Below are 16,437 nucleotides of genomic sequence, written 5' to 3'. Positions count from 1 at the left end.
ACTGCTTCTCCAGACCCTTGGAGATGCTTCCCTTCTAAGCCTGAAACTCATGTTGAACCGCAGCACCTGTTAGTCAAACAAGTCACAAAAATAAAGTGGTATGTTAAGTTACCAGCATAAAAAGCAGCAGAGACGAAAGCTGAAGACCTTTGCAGACTCTGTCTGGCACTTACCCCGGCTCTCTACTATTAAATGAAATAATGTTCCTTTTTTTACTTCCAGGGTGGGGTGAGGTAACATCAACTTTGTTTTCCTGACACTTTGGAACAATCATTATTCTGCTACTGAATGCTAACTTTACAAACAATTTTTCAACAAAAGAACCCTGCATGCTGATTGTTTTGGTGAGGCATAAGAACACTACAGAATCATCATAGAATGGCTTGGGTTGGAAGGGACCTCAAGGATCACCTAGCTCCAACCCCCCTGCCATGGGCAGGGATGCCACCCACTAGATCAGGTTGCTCAGGGCCTCATCCAACCTGGTCTTGAACACCTCCAGGGATGGGGCATCCACAGCTTCTATGGGCATCCTGTTCCAGTGCCTCACCACCCTCTGAGTGAAGAAAATCATGTTTTACCATCACTGCGTAGAAGACTACACGCATACTACCTCTTAGCAAGAACATCAGACACTACTAGTATCCAAGTAAGGCAACTCAGGCATCCAAAGTACCAGCTAGAACACCCTCCAAAATATATACACAGGTATTACCATCTTTATGTGTGTTTCTTGAAAGCATACATTTACAAATGTAAAACGCAAGAAGGAGGCACTTATAAAATCCAGACCAGCTACTCAGCAATTTCTTTGGATATTTTTCCTTCATTCTTTCTTCTAATGCTTGGTATTTCCTCTGGTCTTTCTGTAGAAATAGGACTCACTGGATTACATCACTTGAGAGAACTAAGGAAGAAAATCAAGTTATTAGACTCAGGCCACAGAAAGCTAAGAATTCAGGCTGGGAGATCACATTAAGAAATCAAGAGGAAACTTATTTCAATCGTAACTGCTTGTCTCCTTTCTCTCAATTCACCAAAAACACACAAAGCAAGAGTAAGGCGAGTCTTAGAGAGGCATCTTCCTTCAAACTGAGTTAAGAGACAGTAAAAAACTGCCAAATAGCTCTCTAAGCTTACTTATCCCCAAAGACTGTACAAACAAGTAGTTTGTACGCTGATAGAGACATTTTCACAGGTTTTGGAGGGAAACAGAAAATAAAAGAAATCACACACTGTGAGAATACACACTGGGTAAGGCTCAAAATTTTAAGCCTGTAACAATGACAGCTATGTGAAATCCACAAAACTCTTCCAAAGGCAAGTTCTTGTCTTATAACCTAAATTCCTGTGCATGATGTTTGGATGCTGGAGAAATGGGAACTATGTGCCCATACCTTTCAATATGATACATACCCCAGACATCTTTTCTGCTGCCAAATGAAATTTTTCAATTGATTATCACTATTCCTGTTACTCAACAATTACAGATCAGGCCTCAAAACTTTTAATTATAACTGTGAAACTGAAAAACTGTGAAAAACAAATAGAAGGTAGTAGGTTCAAGTTTCCAAGTCTTAGGCCATACTTAAGTCACATCTTCAAACATCTTGATGTAACCATATTTATCAGGATTTGAAAGGAAGAATTAAAATCCTGCACAACCCTCATCGAAGTCTTTTTCACATAAGTTCATGTGACAATGCAATGCTTGTCCAATGTGTCATCTGATTCTTCAGCACTTCCAAAGCACATTACAAAGCAAATAGTGGTATGGTTCTGGACTGATGGCCCTCTCCTGGTCTGTTCTCTAGGAATCACCTTTGGCAGAAGGGTGTTTGTGTTCTGTTCCGGAACAGAAAGGCTTTCCTCCTCTGTTCTGCCACCTCTGGCCACATGGTTGGTTCTGCACAGTTTATAGCAGCTCTCAGAAGGTCTTCATCTCCAGCATCATCCAAAGTTCCTACTGCCCTGCAGTCCAAAGCTTCACCATTGCTCGTTTGTACAGTCAGTCCCTACAGTGAGTCAAGCCCTATGTCATCCTTCACTCTGCCACAAATGGGGCATTTCCCCAAATATGTGTTTCTCATTTATCACCCCAGCAATAACAAACATTCAGCTAAGTGAAGCACTGAACTCCTGAACTGCTAATCTTCAGACAAAATGAGAGAAACAGTTGTGATAATAAGGAAACGGGAAGACAAAGGAACAAATAAATACATGTGACTTCTGTGCCACAGATCTAGCAAAGATAAAACATCAAAGTGGAATTGGATCGTCTTGAATGCCAACAGAGACTAGAAAAGTGCTTATCTATCATTCCATGCTAGGTGAGTTTGTTTGCATTAGGTTGAGGGAGGCATCCTTTATTATAACCCAGCACACCTACAGATGCAGATCATAACTTTTCACACAATCTCCATTCTCCTCCCTCACGCAGGGAACACACAAGCTTTAATTACTTTCTACCAGCTGGCTTTGAATTTCAGTATCAACAGTTCCATCAGTTTCCCAGGTTATTTGTTCCCACAAACTCCCCAGGCTGTTTCAAGGCTTAGAGAGAAAAATGAAATTTTAATTACTAAAATTAAGATTTTAAAAATGACACCCTTATACTTCTAAAACTAGTACGTTTTCATTATTTTTCTTTCATTTCAAAACACAAAACCTAAAACTTTATCTGAGAATAGCACCTACATTCCCAACTTTACAGCAAAAGCAAAATACATTTAAAACATTGTCTGAGAAACAGCAACCAACAGAAAGATTTCCCTTTCTCCACAACTAAAAGAACTGACTCACTTTTCACAATCATTACTGCTTAGTGAGTAATGCAATCTACTGTATGATGATATTTATTAAAAAAAAAATTGAATATGAACTATGTGAGCTGAGACAATCACACCTCTACCAGTTACAGTGACTGGATAAGTGAACACAACCCAGGCCAGAGTGACAGCCACAGCCATTTCGATTTCCCTGTACAAAGTTAACATCTCTGGCTGTCACAGCACAGGCCTGATTCATGTTAGCTGAGCTCAGGGTTTATTTTTAAAATACAGATACTCAGGGTCACTTTCTCCTTTCTTCAGTTCACCACAAATCGATGTAATTACTGGGGGAAAATAACTTCACAATATAAATCACATACTAATTATTTCAGGAATTCTGATTTCAAGTTTTTTCTTTAGTATCATCTCTAAACAGAAAACAAAACAAAACAAAACAATGATCTTTTGTTTAAAAATATTAAAAACAATCTCTGGCATAACATCTTTCAAATCCTTCAGAAGGCAGTTATCTTTCACATATGTATGAAGACAGATGGACAATAAGGAAGCAGTTCCCCAGAAAAACTCTGACAGTACCCCAATGGGTAAAAATAACCCTTGTTACAGAAAAATAACCCAAACAGAGCCCGTTTCCCTCTTTCAAGTTTTTTTTTCTTTCTTTCCTTTTTTTTCATATATTACATATTCTCCCATGTGCCCGGTGATAGGATGAGGAGGAATGGGCAAAAGTTGCGGCAGGGGAGGTTTAGGTTGGATATTAAGAAAAACTTCTTTACCGAAAGGGTTGTTAGGCATTGGAATGGGCTGCCCAGGGAAGTGGTGGAGTCACCATCACTGGAGGTCTTTAGAAGACGTTTAGATGTAGAGCTTAGTGATATGGTTTACTGGAGGACTTGTTAGTGTTAGGTCAGAGGTTGGACTAAGTGATCTTGGAGGTCTCTTCCAACCTAGATGATTCTGTGATTCTGTGATATATAAATATATGTAATAGAGACCCACAATAAAATTAAAGCCTTTACTTCAAACAGAAGGACAGTCAAGGATGTGGAACAAAGACCTGCAATATATTTCAGCAATCTGAGGAAAACAGCCCACAGCTAGAAAGCCTGTGTGTGAGGTCTGGCCCATGAGTGTCTAGCAGGACCAAGGAGAGTAGCTCTGTCTCCTTCTTCTGATAGAAAGGATGTACCTGGTGGAGAGAATTGGCTTGCTCAGCTTAGCTTTGGTAGCTTTATGGTAGCTTTTCAACAGACATCAGCCCAGGCTGGGTAACAGCTCCTGAAACTGATAAACCCAACATAACACTACAAGAACCTGCACTATGTATGCAGTACCCCAGCTCTTGGTAGAGTTTCCTATACACCCGTTCATCAGATGCACTCCGGATCTAAAGACGGTGTTAGCTGGAGGTTTTACAACACAACCTGCAGCGTGTTGCATTGCAATCAAAAGCATCGCATAAATTCCACACCTGTGACATGTTACATTGCAGATATGCCTGCAGCACTCAATTAATATATTAACTAGAACAATTCAGTTTACTAGTAAGAAATAATTACGTGATCTGTTTTTAAGTACATTCTTGTGTCAGATAAAGACACTTGCTTTCCCCTTTCTCTTCAGGTAAAGGCATGGGTTTTCTGCTACGGGAAATAAATTTGGAATGGACATCAGGAATACAAGCGTGAGATAAAACATAGGGTACAATAAACTGTCCTGACTCTGGAAATCTCATTACAATTTTGTTCTTATCAACAGGCTATATACCATCTATAAACTATCTACTTCACAGCTGAAGTAGAGTCAGCTCAAAACTGCTCTCACCTGTTTACATTGGATTTTAGTGTGAACTTGTTCTATCACAGTAATGTTTGGATGCATAAAAAGAGTTAAAATTAAAAGAAGAAAAAAAAGTGATCTTCCAGATAGTGCTGTGAGTTATGGACTCAATCTTCAGCATTTCAAAGGCAAATATACGTTAATCAGTGCCCACAGTACAGAAAACAAGACAGACAATTTGTTTTGATTTGTGGATGTTAGTCCTCTGAAATTTTATAATCTTCCCTCTTGTGAATTTGCTTTCACCTGAACAAAGCCAGACTGCAGCACAGGTGACCACAGCGAGGGAGGAAGCAGACGTTTCCTTTAAGATTATATCAATGGGTGGAGAGATTCAACACCACCTCCTAAACTTTGAAATGAATCTCCTGCTCTGTCCAGAGTGAAGAGATTCTTCTGCTGTCACAGGTTTTTGATAACTGAACATAAAGCGTTAACAACACTGCCAACTGAACCCAACACTGCCAACTGGGAGTAGGCCCCGGGCCTCCACCCGTTCCTGACGAGCACTCTCATTTCTGTGCTACAGCCTGCCTGTACTCAGCATAACTATTTGTGAGGCCTCACAGTGAACCAGGCTGAGAGAAACATTTGGGTTAAAACATTTTTTTTCTTTTTACTTGGGTTGATTTCCCCCCACACCAGTTCTTCAGCGCAATTTACCACATGGTTTCAAAATCATTTGTGCAGGCTAAACAAGATAGGGAAGAGAAGCCCAAGTGGCTTGTGGCAGGACAAAGGTATTCATTTATCATTGACCTCAATCTGATCAAACTGTAGTGCTGCAGAAAACATCTCTGCTGAACAATAAAAACCTCCAACTGCTACATCATACCTTGTAATATCTGGATTCATGTCATCAAGTCCTTATTGACCTCTGGAAAAGGAACCTGAACCTGAAAAAAAACAAATGCTTAAATATTCTATATACATAGCCAAAAGTAAATTCTGAGTGTACATATTCAAATAAATTGCAGTGACCCTCAGCATCACATCACTCTACCTGTATTCCTCCCATATTTCTCCTAGAGGTGAGTAGGAAGCTTACAAGACCTTCCCTTACTCATGTTTGACTTGGAAAAACCAAGAGTACATGATAACACCCTTGCTGCATTTTATCCTCTTAGAGAGAAGATGGCTATGAATTAAGATTTTAAAATTCCCTGAGAGATCTTTCATTTTAAATAATTGCTTCCGAAGTCTTAACACGGCAACTCAGCTGCTAGAGGATGGATGTTAGAATCTGTTGCAAGCAGCGGTCACAAACCAGTTGTAAAATAAGCAAAAGTCGGAGCTATGTCTACATGGCTATAGCCTTACCATCTGCTACAGAGATTTTCTGTTCTTTCACTAGTCTGTGAAGCATTGTCCTCAGCTGTACATATTTCAGAAAATATGAACATGTCTAAATCTATGAGCCAGAAAGCAAATTTATCCCCAAAAACTTTGCATGGGAACTTTCTAGAAGATTTTAAAAGCTGGTGTTACAATACAGAATAAAACTTTAGAAAACAGTTATAGTTTTCTTGTCGTCGCATAATATTGTGTTTCTAAAGGACCTTGTCAACAACAAGCACGCAAAAACAGGTGTATTCTTTATTGCATACAATAAAGATGGATGGTACATCCTAGCTTGATCGTATTTCTGTTTGACTAAGAATTAGTGGAGTGATAAAGTAGCAAGAAAAATGACACATTTGTCCAAGGAATTAAGAATGCATCTTCATCTGCCACAGCTCTGAATTGCTGCCATGAGGTAAATCTCAATACAACGTCTACATCTGGGAGAAAGACTTTTAACTGGAGCTGGAATTATCCTTCTGATACAGGTGCGGTTTCTTCTGTTTAGTTCATTCTAAAAAGAGATTTTCAAACGAAGACCTAGGTAAAATTTGTTTGACAACTGATGTACGAACATTCACTTAGGTTTCTGAGTTTCCAGATATATAGGCTTATTCTAAATACTCTCGTACTGTTGACCGTCTTTATTTCTACTTGCTACATAATGCTACTAAAAACTTAGGGCACAAGGACTCACGGTTTTCTCAGAAACGTTCAGATAATGACCAGACTTTCCCTGGTTAGATCAGTCAACAAAATACATTTTAATCTCTCTAGAAGGCATCTGTCAATGTACTGTTACGAACAACAGAGAAGCTGTACGTGGGAAAGGATCGAACTCCCCATCTACATGGAAGTAAGAGCTGTCAAAATGTCCTGCTACAGGTAGAAATTTATTTTCAGGTCTTTCTTTACATATTACATGTGTTCCCAAATCTATGATAGCGTGGACCAACATGTGAACCAGTCATGGCAGTCAGGTGAAGTCCACAGTGAGGGGAAAAATGGAAACATCTCACTGGCTTTAAAAAAGGGTAGAAGAAAGGAAGACCCTGCAAAATACAGACCAGTGAACCTCGCCTCTGTGCCTGGGAATATCGTGGATCAGATCCTCCTGGAAGCAATGTTAAGGCATATGGAAGACAAGGAGGTGATTTGAGACAGCCATCATGACTTCAACAAGGGCAAATCATGCCTGACCAATCTGGTGGCCTTCTATGATGGAGGTCTGCTATGTCAGCTGACAAGGGAAGACCGAGCGTTGTTATCTACCTGGACTTCTCTATGGTCTTTGATACACTCCAACACAACATCCTTGTCTCTAAATTGGAGAGAGATGGATTTGATGGACTGGAATTGGCCGATGAATAAGGAATTGGCTGGATGGCCGCAGCCAGAGTTGCAGTCAACAGCTCTATGTTCAGGTGGACATCAGTTGTGAGTGGTTCCCCTCAGGGGTCTGTACTGGGGCCAGTATTGATATTGCTTAATATCTTAATTAACAACATAGACGGTGGGATCAAGCGCACCCTCAGTGAGTTTGCAGATGATGCCAAGCTGAGCGTTGCAGATGACACAACAGAACGAAGGGATTTCATCCAGTGTGATCCGGACAGGCCTGAGAAGTGGGCACACATGAAGGTCAACAAGGCCAAGTGCAAGATGCTGCATGTGAGCCAGGGCAATCCCAAACATCAGTACAGACTGGGTGACAAGTGGATGGAGAGCAGGCCTGTGGAGAAGGGACTTGGGGGTATGGGCGGATGAAAAACTCAACATGAGCCAGCAGTGTGTGCTTGCAGCCCAGAAAGGCAATTGTACCCTGGGCTGCATCAAAAGAGGAGTTGCCAGGAGGCTGAGAGAGGTGATTCTCTGCCTCTACTTCAGTCTCTTGACACCTGATGTGGAGTACTGCATCCAGCTCTGGGACCTCCAACACAAGAAGGACACGGACTTGCTGGAGCTGGTCCAGAGGAGGGCCACAAAACTGATCAGAGGGCTGGAACTCCTCTCCTATGAAGGAAGACTTAGAGAGCTGGAGATGTTCAGCCTGGAAAAGAGAAGACTGGGGAGACCTTATTGCAACCTTTCAATACTTAAAGGGGACTTATAAGAAAGATGTAGAGATTCTTTTTACAAAGGTGTGTAGTGTTAGGACAAGGGGTAACGGTTTTAAACTAAAAGAGAGTAGATTTAGATTGGAAATATGGAAGAAAATCTTCACTATGAGGGTGGTAAGACATGAGGTTGCCCAAAGCCCTATCTGACCTGGCCTTGAGCACTTCCAGAAGTTGTTCATCCATAACTTTCACTGATCTAGTGAAAGATGTCCCTGCCCATGGCAGGGGGGAAGGACTAGATGGTCCTTTCCAATTCCAACACAAATCATTGTATGATTCTATGAACAAAAGATAGCTGAACTTTTAACAGGGGTATCTATCTCAAAGAACAGAAAGCTATTAGACTTTCCTGAAACCCTTTTTTTTCTTGAGCCCTCTTAGGCTCAGGAACATAATCCACATCAACTGTCTTTCAGAAAAACACTCAATTTCAGGAATGACTGATAAAGTGATTCTTGTGTTTACTGGACACCACTAGGTCTATAGAAGATTGGCTATTGTTGTGATACTGACTCTTCAGAACTTGCTCTCTCCTTTGGACCAAATACTATTTAAATTCTGAATAGAAAAGGATGTCAGAAAACCACAAGTAACCTTCAAAACTACAATAAAAATGCCTTCCATCAAGCTTGTGACCTTGTGCAGAGAAGAAAAAGAACTTCCTCAAGTGAAGCCCCAACTTCTGGGCTTCAGACTTCAGACAGGTCACTGAGTGTCCCCAGGTAAACTTGGGAGGAAAGAGTGGATAGCTTAGACACCCTCAAGCACCACCACTGTCTTCATTTCTTTGTAGACTAGGGTGTCCTTAGACATCCTCTAAGAACAAGCGGAAAAAGCACCAGCCCAGAAGGGACATTTTTAATTTGGATTAGAGCTGAAGTATATCATTAATTCCTCAACCACTGCCTGTAGAGATTGCAGCAGAAATCTAATCTTTCACTCATGAACAGAGAAGCTGAGTCTCTCTGAATTATGTGAGTGATAGGCTACAATAATAAATCTAGTTTCTGTGGACTCAGGTGGACTGTAATGGAATGGCAATGTAATAATTACTTTTCACTGCATATATTTGCTCTCCTTCCTGCCGGAAGTAACTATCAAATTGAGAAATCTCTTCTCTTTGCTTTATCTCCTTAATGCAATTCTAACAGAAGAAGGGAATTAATAAAATTAATATTTTATATGAATTTCATCAGTTTGTTACAGCTACCCAGAACAGGTATTCCTCACTGAGTAGCATTGATTCTAGATAAAGAGAAATTTTGGCTTAATATCAGATGCACTGTTCAGTTTTGCCAGCTTCTTTGATGCACTGAAACATCAGCATATCACAGTCTGATTGTTTCCAACATACAGCCTTGGGTTAACAATATCAAAGAAATCGAAAAAAAAAGGCTCCTTTGGGTTTCTAAGTCTCCGTACATCTCCTAAATATCTTGATAAACTTGAGCTTGCAGATAGATGAGTCACCAGCACATTTTCATATCTTGCAGTTGTCTCTGGTCAGTCAGAAGAAAGACTGGCTCCTTTGGAGGACAGAAGTCTCCATGTTCGTCCCCTCAAACACACTTTCTGTCTGACTTTTGCAAAACTTAAATAAGACTTCACGTTAAAATTGCAAAACAAGAAAATTTTATCTTCAGATGTAGATAAAGGTGTAGGTAAGAAAGTAACCATATTCAAATCTTGCTAGCTAGAATTCAGATGCCTGAATTCATATAATTCGTCGTCATCTACCCTGGAAACATTCATTTCATGCTCTGATACCTAACTTGATTCAGACTGAACTGCCACTGCCTCATAAACTTACCATACAAGCTGGCTTTAAATGATTTCAGAAGTGCAAACTGCAATCTAAAACTTATTTTTTTTCTTTCAACTTTAGCCTAAGCTGTTTTTTTTTTTATTTTACTACTTGAATTTTGATGAACAAATAAATCATTTTTAAAAATCATTTACTGTTATAAAAGATTTATAAACGTATTCATGAAGACCCGTGGCCAGCTTTGCCTTTTTTTTCTTTCTGGGAACAGTTTTCATTACCAGCAATAAATTTTTTTCTTTAATTTCATCCTCCTTCCATGCAAAGGGTTAAGAGTGAAGTACTGAAGACTCAACCAGCAGCTACCTACAGGAAGACAGAATGGTTTCTCAAAAAGTACCATTGCAATTGCCTGCTCTGACCTTCTTCACCGCAAACACAGCTCAATACCACCCCTTATTTCTGCGCTGATTTCACACTAACCGGCCGTGCTACACCAGAAGAATGGAAAGCTCTCCTTTTACAGCGGAATGGCACGAAGGATTTTTCTTTTCCCTCCGGACGGGCAGCCAGCAGCAGGCCGACCAGCACTCCACCAGCAGCAGGTGAGACACGGATCCTCCCAGCTCTTCCCACAGCACGGCTCTGCTGGGGCGGGGGTGCCATGAGGGCACCCTTTTGCCTGCTCCTTGCAGCCCCAGCAGGAACCCGTGCCTCAGCAGATCCTCGCACCGTGACGGCGACTCCCCCGGCCACACAGGGGCCGCCGCCCGCTGCTCGGGCCCGGCACAGCCGGTGCCCCTCACCTCCGCCCCCGCCACCCCTCCGGTCACGGCCGGCTGCGCGGGTACCTGACCCCGGAAAGCCTCCGGCACTGTCGCTTCGCCCCCCAAGCACTGCCCGCTCCCCCGCCAGGCACCGTCCGTCCCCCGCAGCCCCCGCTCCGCCAGCGCTCACGCACTCTCCCCCGGCCCCGCGGGCTCCCGCCGCTACTTCAGCCGCCACCTGCCGCCCGCTCCCCCGCCAGCCCCCGCCGGGCCATACCCGCCCCTCACCTCCACCTCCCCCGGACACTTCCCCGGCCCCCTCTTTCTCTCTCTCTCCCCCGGGGCGGCGCCGTCCCGGTCTCCGCGGAGACCCGAGCGGCGTCCGGGCTCTGCCTGCCCCCGGGCGCGATGAGGAGGCGGCGGCCTCGGGGCGGGGCCGGGCCGGGCGCTTCTCCCAGCGCGGCGTGGAGGACCCCGGGCGGCGGCCGGGCCTGGCCTCCCGGCCTCGGGGAGCTGCCGTGGGGAGGTCCCGGTTGGTCTTTTCCAAGCTTAATGATTCCATTCCATGACCCGAGTGGGATGGTCCTGTGCTGAGCCCCGCGGGGAAGCGTCTCCCAGAGGCCGGAGGGCTTTGATCATAGAATCATAGAAACATAGGGTTGGAAAGGACCTACCAGATCATCTCGTCCAACTGTCCTCCTGTCACCAATACTACCCACTAAGCTACTAAATCATATATCTCAGCACCTCGTCCAGACGCTTCTTGAACACCGCAAGGGACGGTGACTCCACCACCTCCCTGGGCAGGCCGTTCCAGTGCCTGACCACTCTTTCAGAGAAACAATTTTTCCTGATATCTAATCTAAATCTCCCCAGGCACAACTTGTAGCCGTTTGATGGACACCCAAAACCATAATGATGGACACCCAAAGCCACAAGCGGGGCACCCAGGCCTGCAGGGGCCAGGATGTGAAGAGAGTGTGGGGGTACCAGCAAGGGAGGAGAGGCTGGTTCTGGTGACCCTGGATGAGCCTTGCCAGGAGTGATGCACCTAGGAGGTGACAGGACCATTACAGAAATGTCCATGAGTGTTTCAACATTAAAGGAAAATTTGGCCTGTTTGCCTTCCCCAAGAGGGAACGAATGTCTCTAGGAGGAGAAGCAGGTGTCATGAGCTGGAAGGGACAACTGTGCTAGGACATACATGCCATGGCAGCCCTAATACAGATGGAGTACCACCAGAACAAAGCCACCGACTTCCTTATTTTCTGAGCTTTCACTGCATGTCGATACTGTTCTTTGCATGGTGCCATTTATAGCTGTCAAGTGAGAATTAGATGCTAATGAATTAGCCTAACTATTACTTTATATGCACTTTTCATAAGAGCAAACTAAAAGATAAGGAAGGTGTCATGGGAATCTTCATCATGAGACTCCTGCTCCTGCTGCAGTTTGATGGAATGGCAGCCATCCTGCCACTGCCCTTACAAACCAGCTCCTGCTCCTTTTCTCATCATACATGCTTCCCCCTTTTCTTTTGCTAGTTACCTCTTTTACTTCCAATACTCTCCTAGACCTCTTTATAATGGATCTGCTAATTTCATGCCTGCTCTATCACTTGTGTAAAAATACATTCTAAAATGCACACATATGAAAGTATGGACATGCCATTGTATTTTAAAATCCAGACATTGTGCATCAAGCAGGACATACAGCAGCCTATAAAAGTTTAAATAGATGATGCTGGAGCCCATTTCTGCAGTTCTATGTTTCTTTTGCCAACAGTGAACCTGGTTAGTTTAACCCAGTATTTTCTTCATAAACATTATAAGAAAAGAGACAGAATAAAGTCCCTCAGCAAATTGCAGCTGCCCTTTACATGATAAAACAAGGGTTGAGTACTACATGTTATTTCAGCCTCTTGATGAGGCAAGTCAAAACAAGGAGAAAGAGCTAATGCAGTGGGCTACAGCTTTGGAATCACTGCAATACAGCTGGGTAGATTTTAAGGCCAGAAAAAAAAATGTTAAGCTCATCTATTCTGTCCTCCTGAATTACGTAGGTCAAAAAAAATTCCACCCCATCATTCTTGCTTTCAAGTCTTGGGAGTACAGATCATGTGTACTATTATTGTTTGCCAGTGTGCTATAATGCATTCTTGGAGCACTTAAGACTGTTCTCTCATCTTACTAAAACACTTTCTATCAGTTCTTTATTTCCAGACTTTTCTAAAGCTGTAGCCAGTATGGTTTTGATAAATATAGCTATAAATACCTGTGTAGATAGAGCTGTTAACAATTTAAAATCAAATTTAGTCACTTGTTAAAGTTTTTTTTGCTTACCGATTGTATTTCACATGCTCAGTTCCAATCAAGCAACACATAGTCAAGCATGTAACTGACTGATGGCTTGAAAATGGTTTCTGCTCCAGATTGCCGTGAATGTACTAGCATCTGTACAAATATACTGGTGAATATTTGCACAAAGTATTTGGGCCCTGGAGTAATAATGTCAGGAATCTCTAGCCATATCATATTCCCTTGGGTGGACCCCAACGCTCCTACGTGCATTAGTGTTCCTGTAGCTGGTTGAATGGCATCATCAAAACCAATTTAAAACAGCGCTTGACCAGCAGTCTTTGTATTGTAAATCCAGCTTTTCTGGGTTTGATCCAAAGCCTGCTGACATGAGTGAAAAGCTCCCACTGACTTCCAAAGGACTTGGATTGGGCCTTCCTTGGGCAAAAATCTGCTAATTTCAGAGCAGAGGGTAAATAAAATAGAAATGTTTAAAAATGCTGGAACAAAGGAAGGGGCTTTGCTCGGGGTGTTATTTGTCTTTCTCACCCCCTCACCCTGGTTAGCTGTGACTTCCTCAGTTACAGAGGTGGAATATGAGTCACACTGCTCAGAACAGAAATTTTTGCTTAATCACCAGAGTCACCGGCACACAGGGCCATCATCAAAACACAGCACAAACCTCAATGCCCCAAAGCAATTCAGGACACAAAGCCTTGGTGAGGAGCCCTGGTGCACAGGGACACGACCTGTGCATACCTTGTCTTTTATATAAATCATGACGCATTTTGAACTCTGACTGTGAGTGCTGAACAGTGCCCCTCATTCTGACTGTAGAGGGTGCTCCCTTAAAGACTTAAAAGTTACCGGTCTTTTTATAGTATGCACCTCGAGACATCCAAAGGGGTCTGGAACACAAAGATGGACATGCAGTCTCTAAATATCAGGCTTCTTTGATTTTTTTCAGAAAATAATTAGGATTTGAGGTACTTAAAAATAACTTTAAAACAGGCTGACAAACCCATTTTATTATTTATATTACAATATATCTATGAGTAAGAAAAACTGGTAGTTTGAATGTGATCATTTATCTGCTAGCTGCTTAATGTGGGCCAGATGTTGAACCGTTCCTCTGCTTATAGTCTATGAAAGAGTCACCCTTTGGAATTCTGTTTGTCGAGTCCAAATAAATCTCTGACCAGATCTGGTGGTCAGTTTGTCATCGATCTCTTTGGTTGTGATGTGCTGGACACCCTGCGTGTGCCCTGTGTCAGCCTGGACAGCACCCTCAAGTGGAAAACCAAAGTCCCTGCACACCCAATCTGTCCCTCTCGGTACACCTGAACTTCAAACATAAATGGGTACTGGTGAATATACAGCATGGTCACAGAATCACAGAATCACAGAATTGTAGGGGTTGGAAGGGACCTCCAGAGATCATCGGGTCCAACCACCCTGCCAAAGCAGGTTCCCTAGAGCAGGTTGCCCCGGTAGGCATCCAGACTGGCCTTGAATATCTCCAGAGAAGGAGACCCCACAGCCTCCCTGGGCAGCCTGTCCCAGCACTCCGTCACCCTCACCGGGAAGAAGTTCTTTCGCATGTTGGTGTGGAACTTCCTGGGCTCCATTTTGTGGCCACTGCCCCTTGTCCTGTCCCCACAGACCACTGAAAAGAGATTGGCCATGTCCATCCGTCTCCCACACTTCAGGTATTTATAGGCATTGATAAGATCCCCTCTCAGCCTTCTTTTCTCAAGGCTGACCAGACCCAGGTCTCTCAGCCTCTCCTCCCAGGGGAGGTGCTCCAGGCCCCGTATCATCTTTGTGGCCCTCCGCTGGCCTCTTTCCAAGAGATCCCTGTCTTTTTTGTGCCGGGGAGCCCAGAACTGGACCCAGTACTCCAGGTGAGGCCTGACCAGGGCAGAGTAGAGGGGGAGGATCACCTCCCTTGACCTGCTGGCCACGCTCCTTTTAATGCACGCCAGGATCTCGTTGTCTGTCTTGGCCACCAGGGTACACTGCTGGCTCATGGCCAACCTGTCGTCCACCAGGACCCCCAGCACAGAAGGAAAGCACATTCCTCTCTGGGCTACATAGTTCCCCATTGCCTCCCATCATCTCATCTCTTCCGGTAAATCCTGCAGTCTGCAATACACAACGAGAAATCCACGGGGAATCCACAGCCCCAACCTGTTCTTACAGACCTCGAGGGGGAGGGATAGGGAGGGGATGAAGTCCTCTTCCCCTCTGAGAAAGCACTGCCACGTATTTAGATATAAACGGAGATACCATTTAATGTTTAATTGATTTAATTGATTCAATTTATTTTACAGCTTTTTAATTTGTGTGTTCATGAACACTTAGCTTCATAGTGACCCCAATGTTATTTCTGAGGGTTAGATGTACTCTAAAAACTTCTACCTGCATTGGTTTTCAGGGGATTTAGGAACAAGGATATCTGGCTTGTGTAGGTGAAAAAAAGGTGCCGAGAAGCTCTGCTCAGCTAGTGCAGTGGCACCTCTGGGTATCTGCAGCAGCACAACCTCAGATGTACAAGAACTTGCTGGTGCGGTGGCAGAGCTGTGACAATACAATGAAGTTTCAGGAATCGTGCTCGCAGATACCAGCGTTCTGATATTTTACCATGCATTTATCTTTCCAATAAAATACGTGTGAAGCTTCACTTTTGCCAAAATTCAAATGCAACATGAATTGTGCACTTCTTGCTAGTGACTCTGTAATAAGCCAAATGGCAGTCTTTTCCTGCTGTTAAAATGCTTCTTTCACTTTGATTTCAGGTGTTCAAATGCAGACAGAACTGAACTTCCTCAAATCACAGCGTGACAAACTGTTCAAACAGGATCCACTTCCACTTTTTAGGAGCTCCCAAAAGCGCTAATAAAAGTGCCATAATTTTCTCTAATGATCCAAAACATTGCAGCTTGCAGTGATGTTAGACTGTTTTGGAACAAAACTGAATTCTTTTCCTCTCAATTACTTTCCCTTCTGTTTACCTCACTGTGCTCTCCTGTGACCTTTTCGGGTCTCAGAGGGAGGTTGTGTCAGCAGTTCAAGTGTTGATAATGTTCCTAGCGCTATGGCAGTCGGGGAGGGTTGCAGCAAGTAAGCGACCCAAGATGTGAAAGGCTGTTCGTGCAAGCACTGGAGCACTTCTTGCAAAGTTTCTATTGTTCATAGCAATGGGCAAGGAGGCAGTTTCTCCTCCCCTCACATTTTAAGGAAGACCAGGGCCCAGTGGCAAAGTTCTGTAGCAGAAAAGCAGACAAGTTACTCAGGTGCTTTTTGCATGGTGAACCCACTGCCACTACAGCCCCTCACAATGGGCTTTGCTCTCTGGTAGGTCACGTTTCAGGAAGGAAGACATAAAAGTTCACATTATTTTGTATAACTCTGAAAGTAAAACTGACAGAGAGAACAGATCTTTGCGAACTGAGCACAGGCCTGGTGCACCTGGGAAGGACTGAGTGCTAAATCACAGTTTTGAGTTACTCAGTCTGA

General features: G+C 43.4%; 1 protein-coding gene across 4 annotated transcripts in view; it reads right to left on the bottom strand.

The window, feature by feature from the left end:
• The window catches only part of CERS4 (ceramide synthase 4), a 54,660-nt gene extending 43,601 nt beyond the window's left edge, over positions 1-11,059 (bottom strand). The window contains exons 1-3 of one of the 4 annotated variants that reach the window (XM_080566253.1): positions 10,910-11,044; positions 10,136-10,220; positions 5,467-5,521 (exon numbers count right to left, since the gene is read on the bottom strand). In XM_080566253.1, coding sequence (XP_080422379.1) covers positions 5,467-5,486 — 20 coding nt within the window. In that variant the 5' untranslated portion in view covers positions 5,487-5,521; positions 10,136-10,220; positions 10,910-11,044. Of the gene's footprint in view, positions 1-5,466; positions 5,522-10,135; positions 10,221-10,337; positions 10,690-10,909 lie in introns of those variants that run through there. The other 3 variants (XM_080566252.1, XM_080566250.1, XM_080566251.1) reach the window with 3 other exon arrangements.
• Positions 11,060-16,437: the final 5,378 nt, after the last annotated feature.

The sequence above is a fragment of the Anser brachyrhynchus genome, assembly GCF_964034855.1.
Source record: "Anser brachyrhynchus genome assembly, chromosome: 23".
Classification (NCBI taxonomy): Eukaryota; Metazoa; Chordata; class Aves; order Anseriformes; family Anatidae; genus Anser; species Anser brachyrhynchus.
The sequence above is the reverse complement of the archived record's forward strand: the minus strand, read 5'-3'. Positions and strand labels throughout refer to the sequence as shown.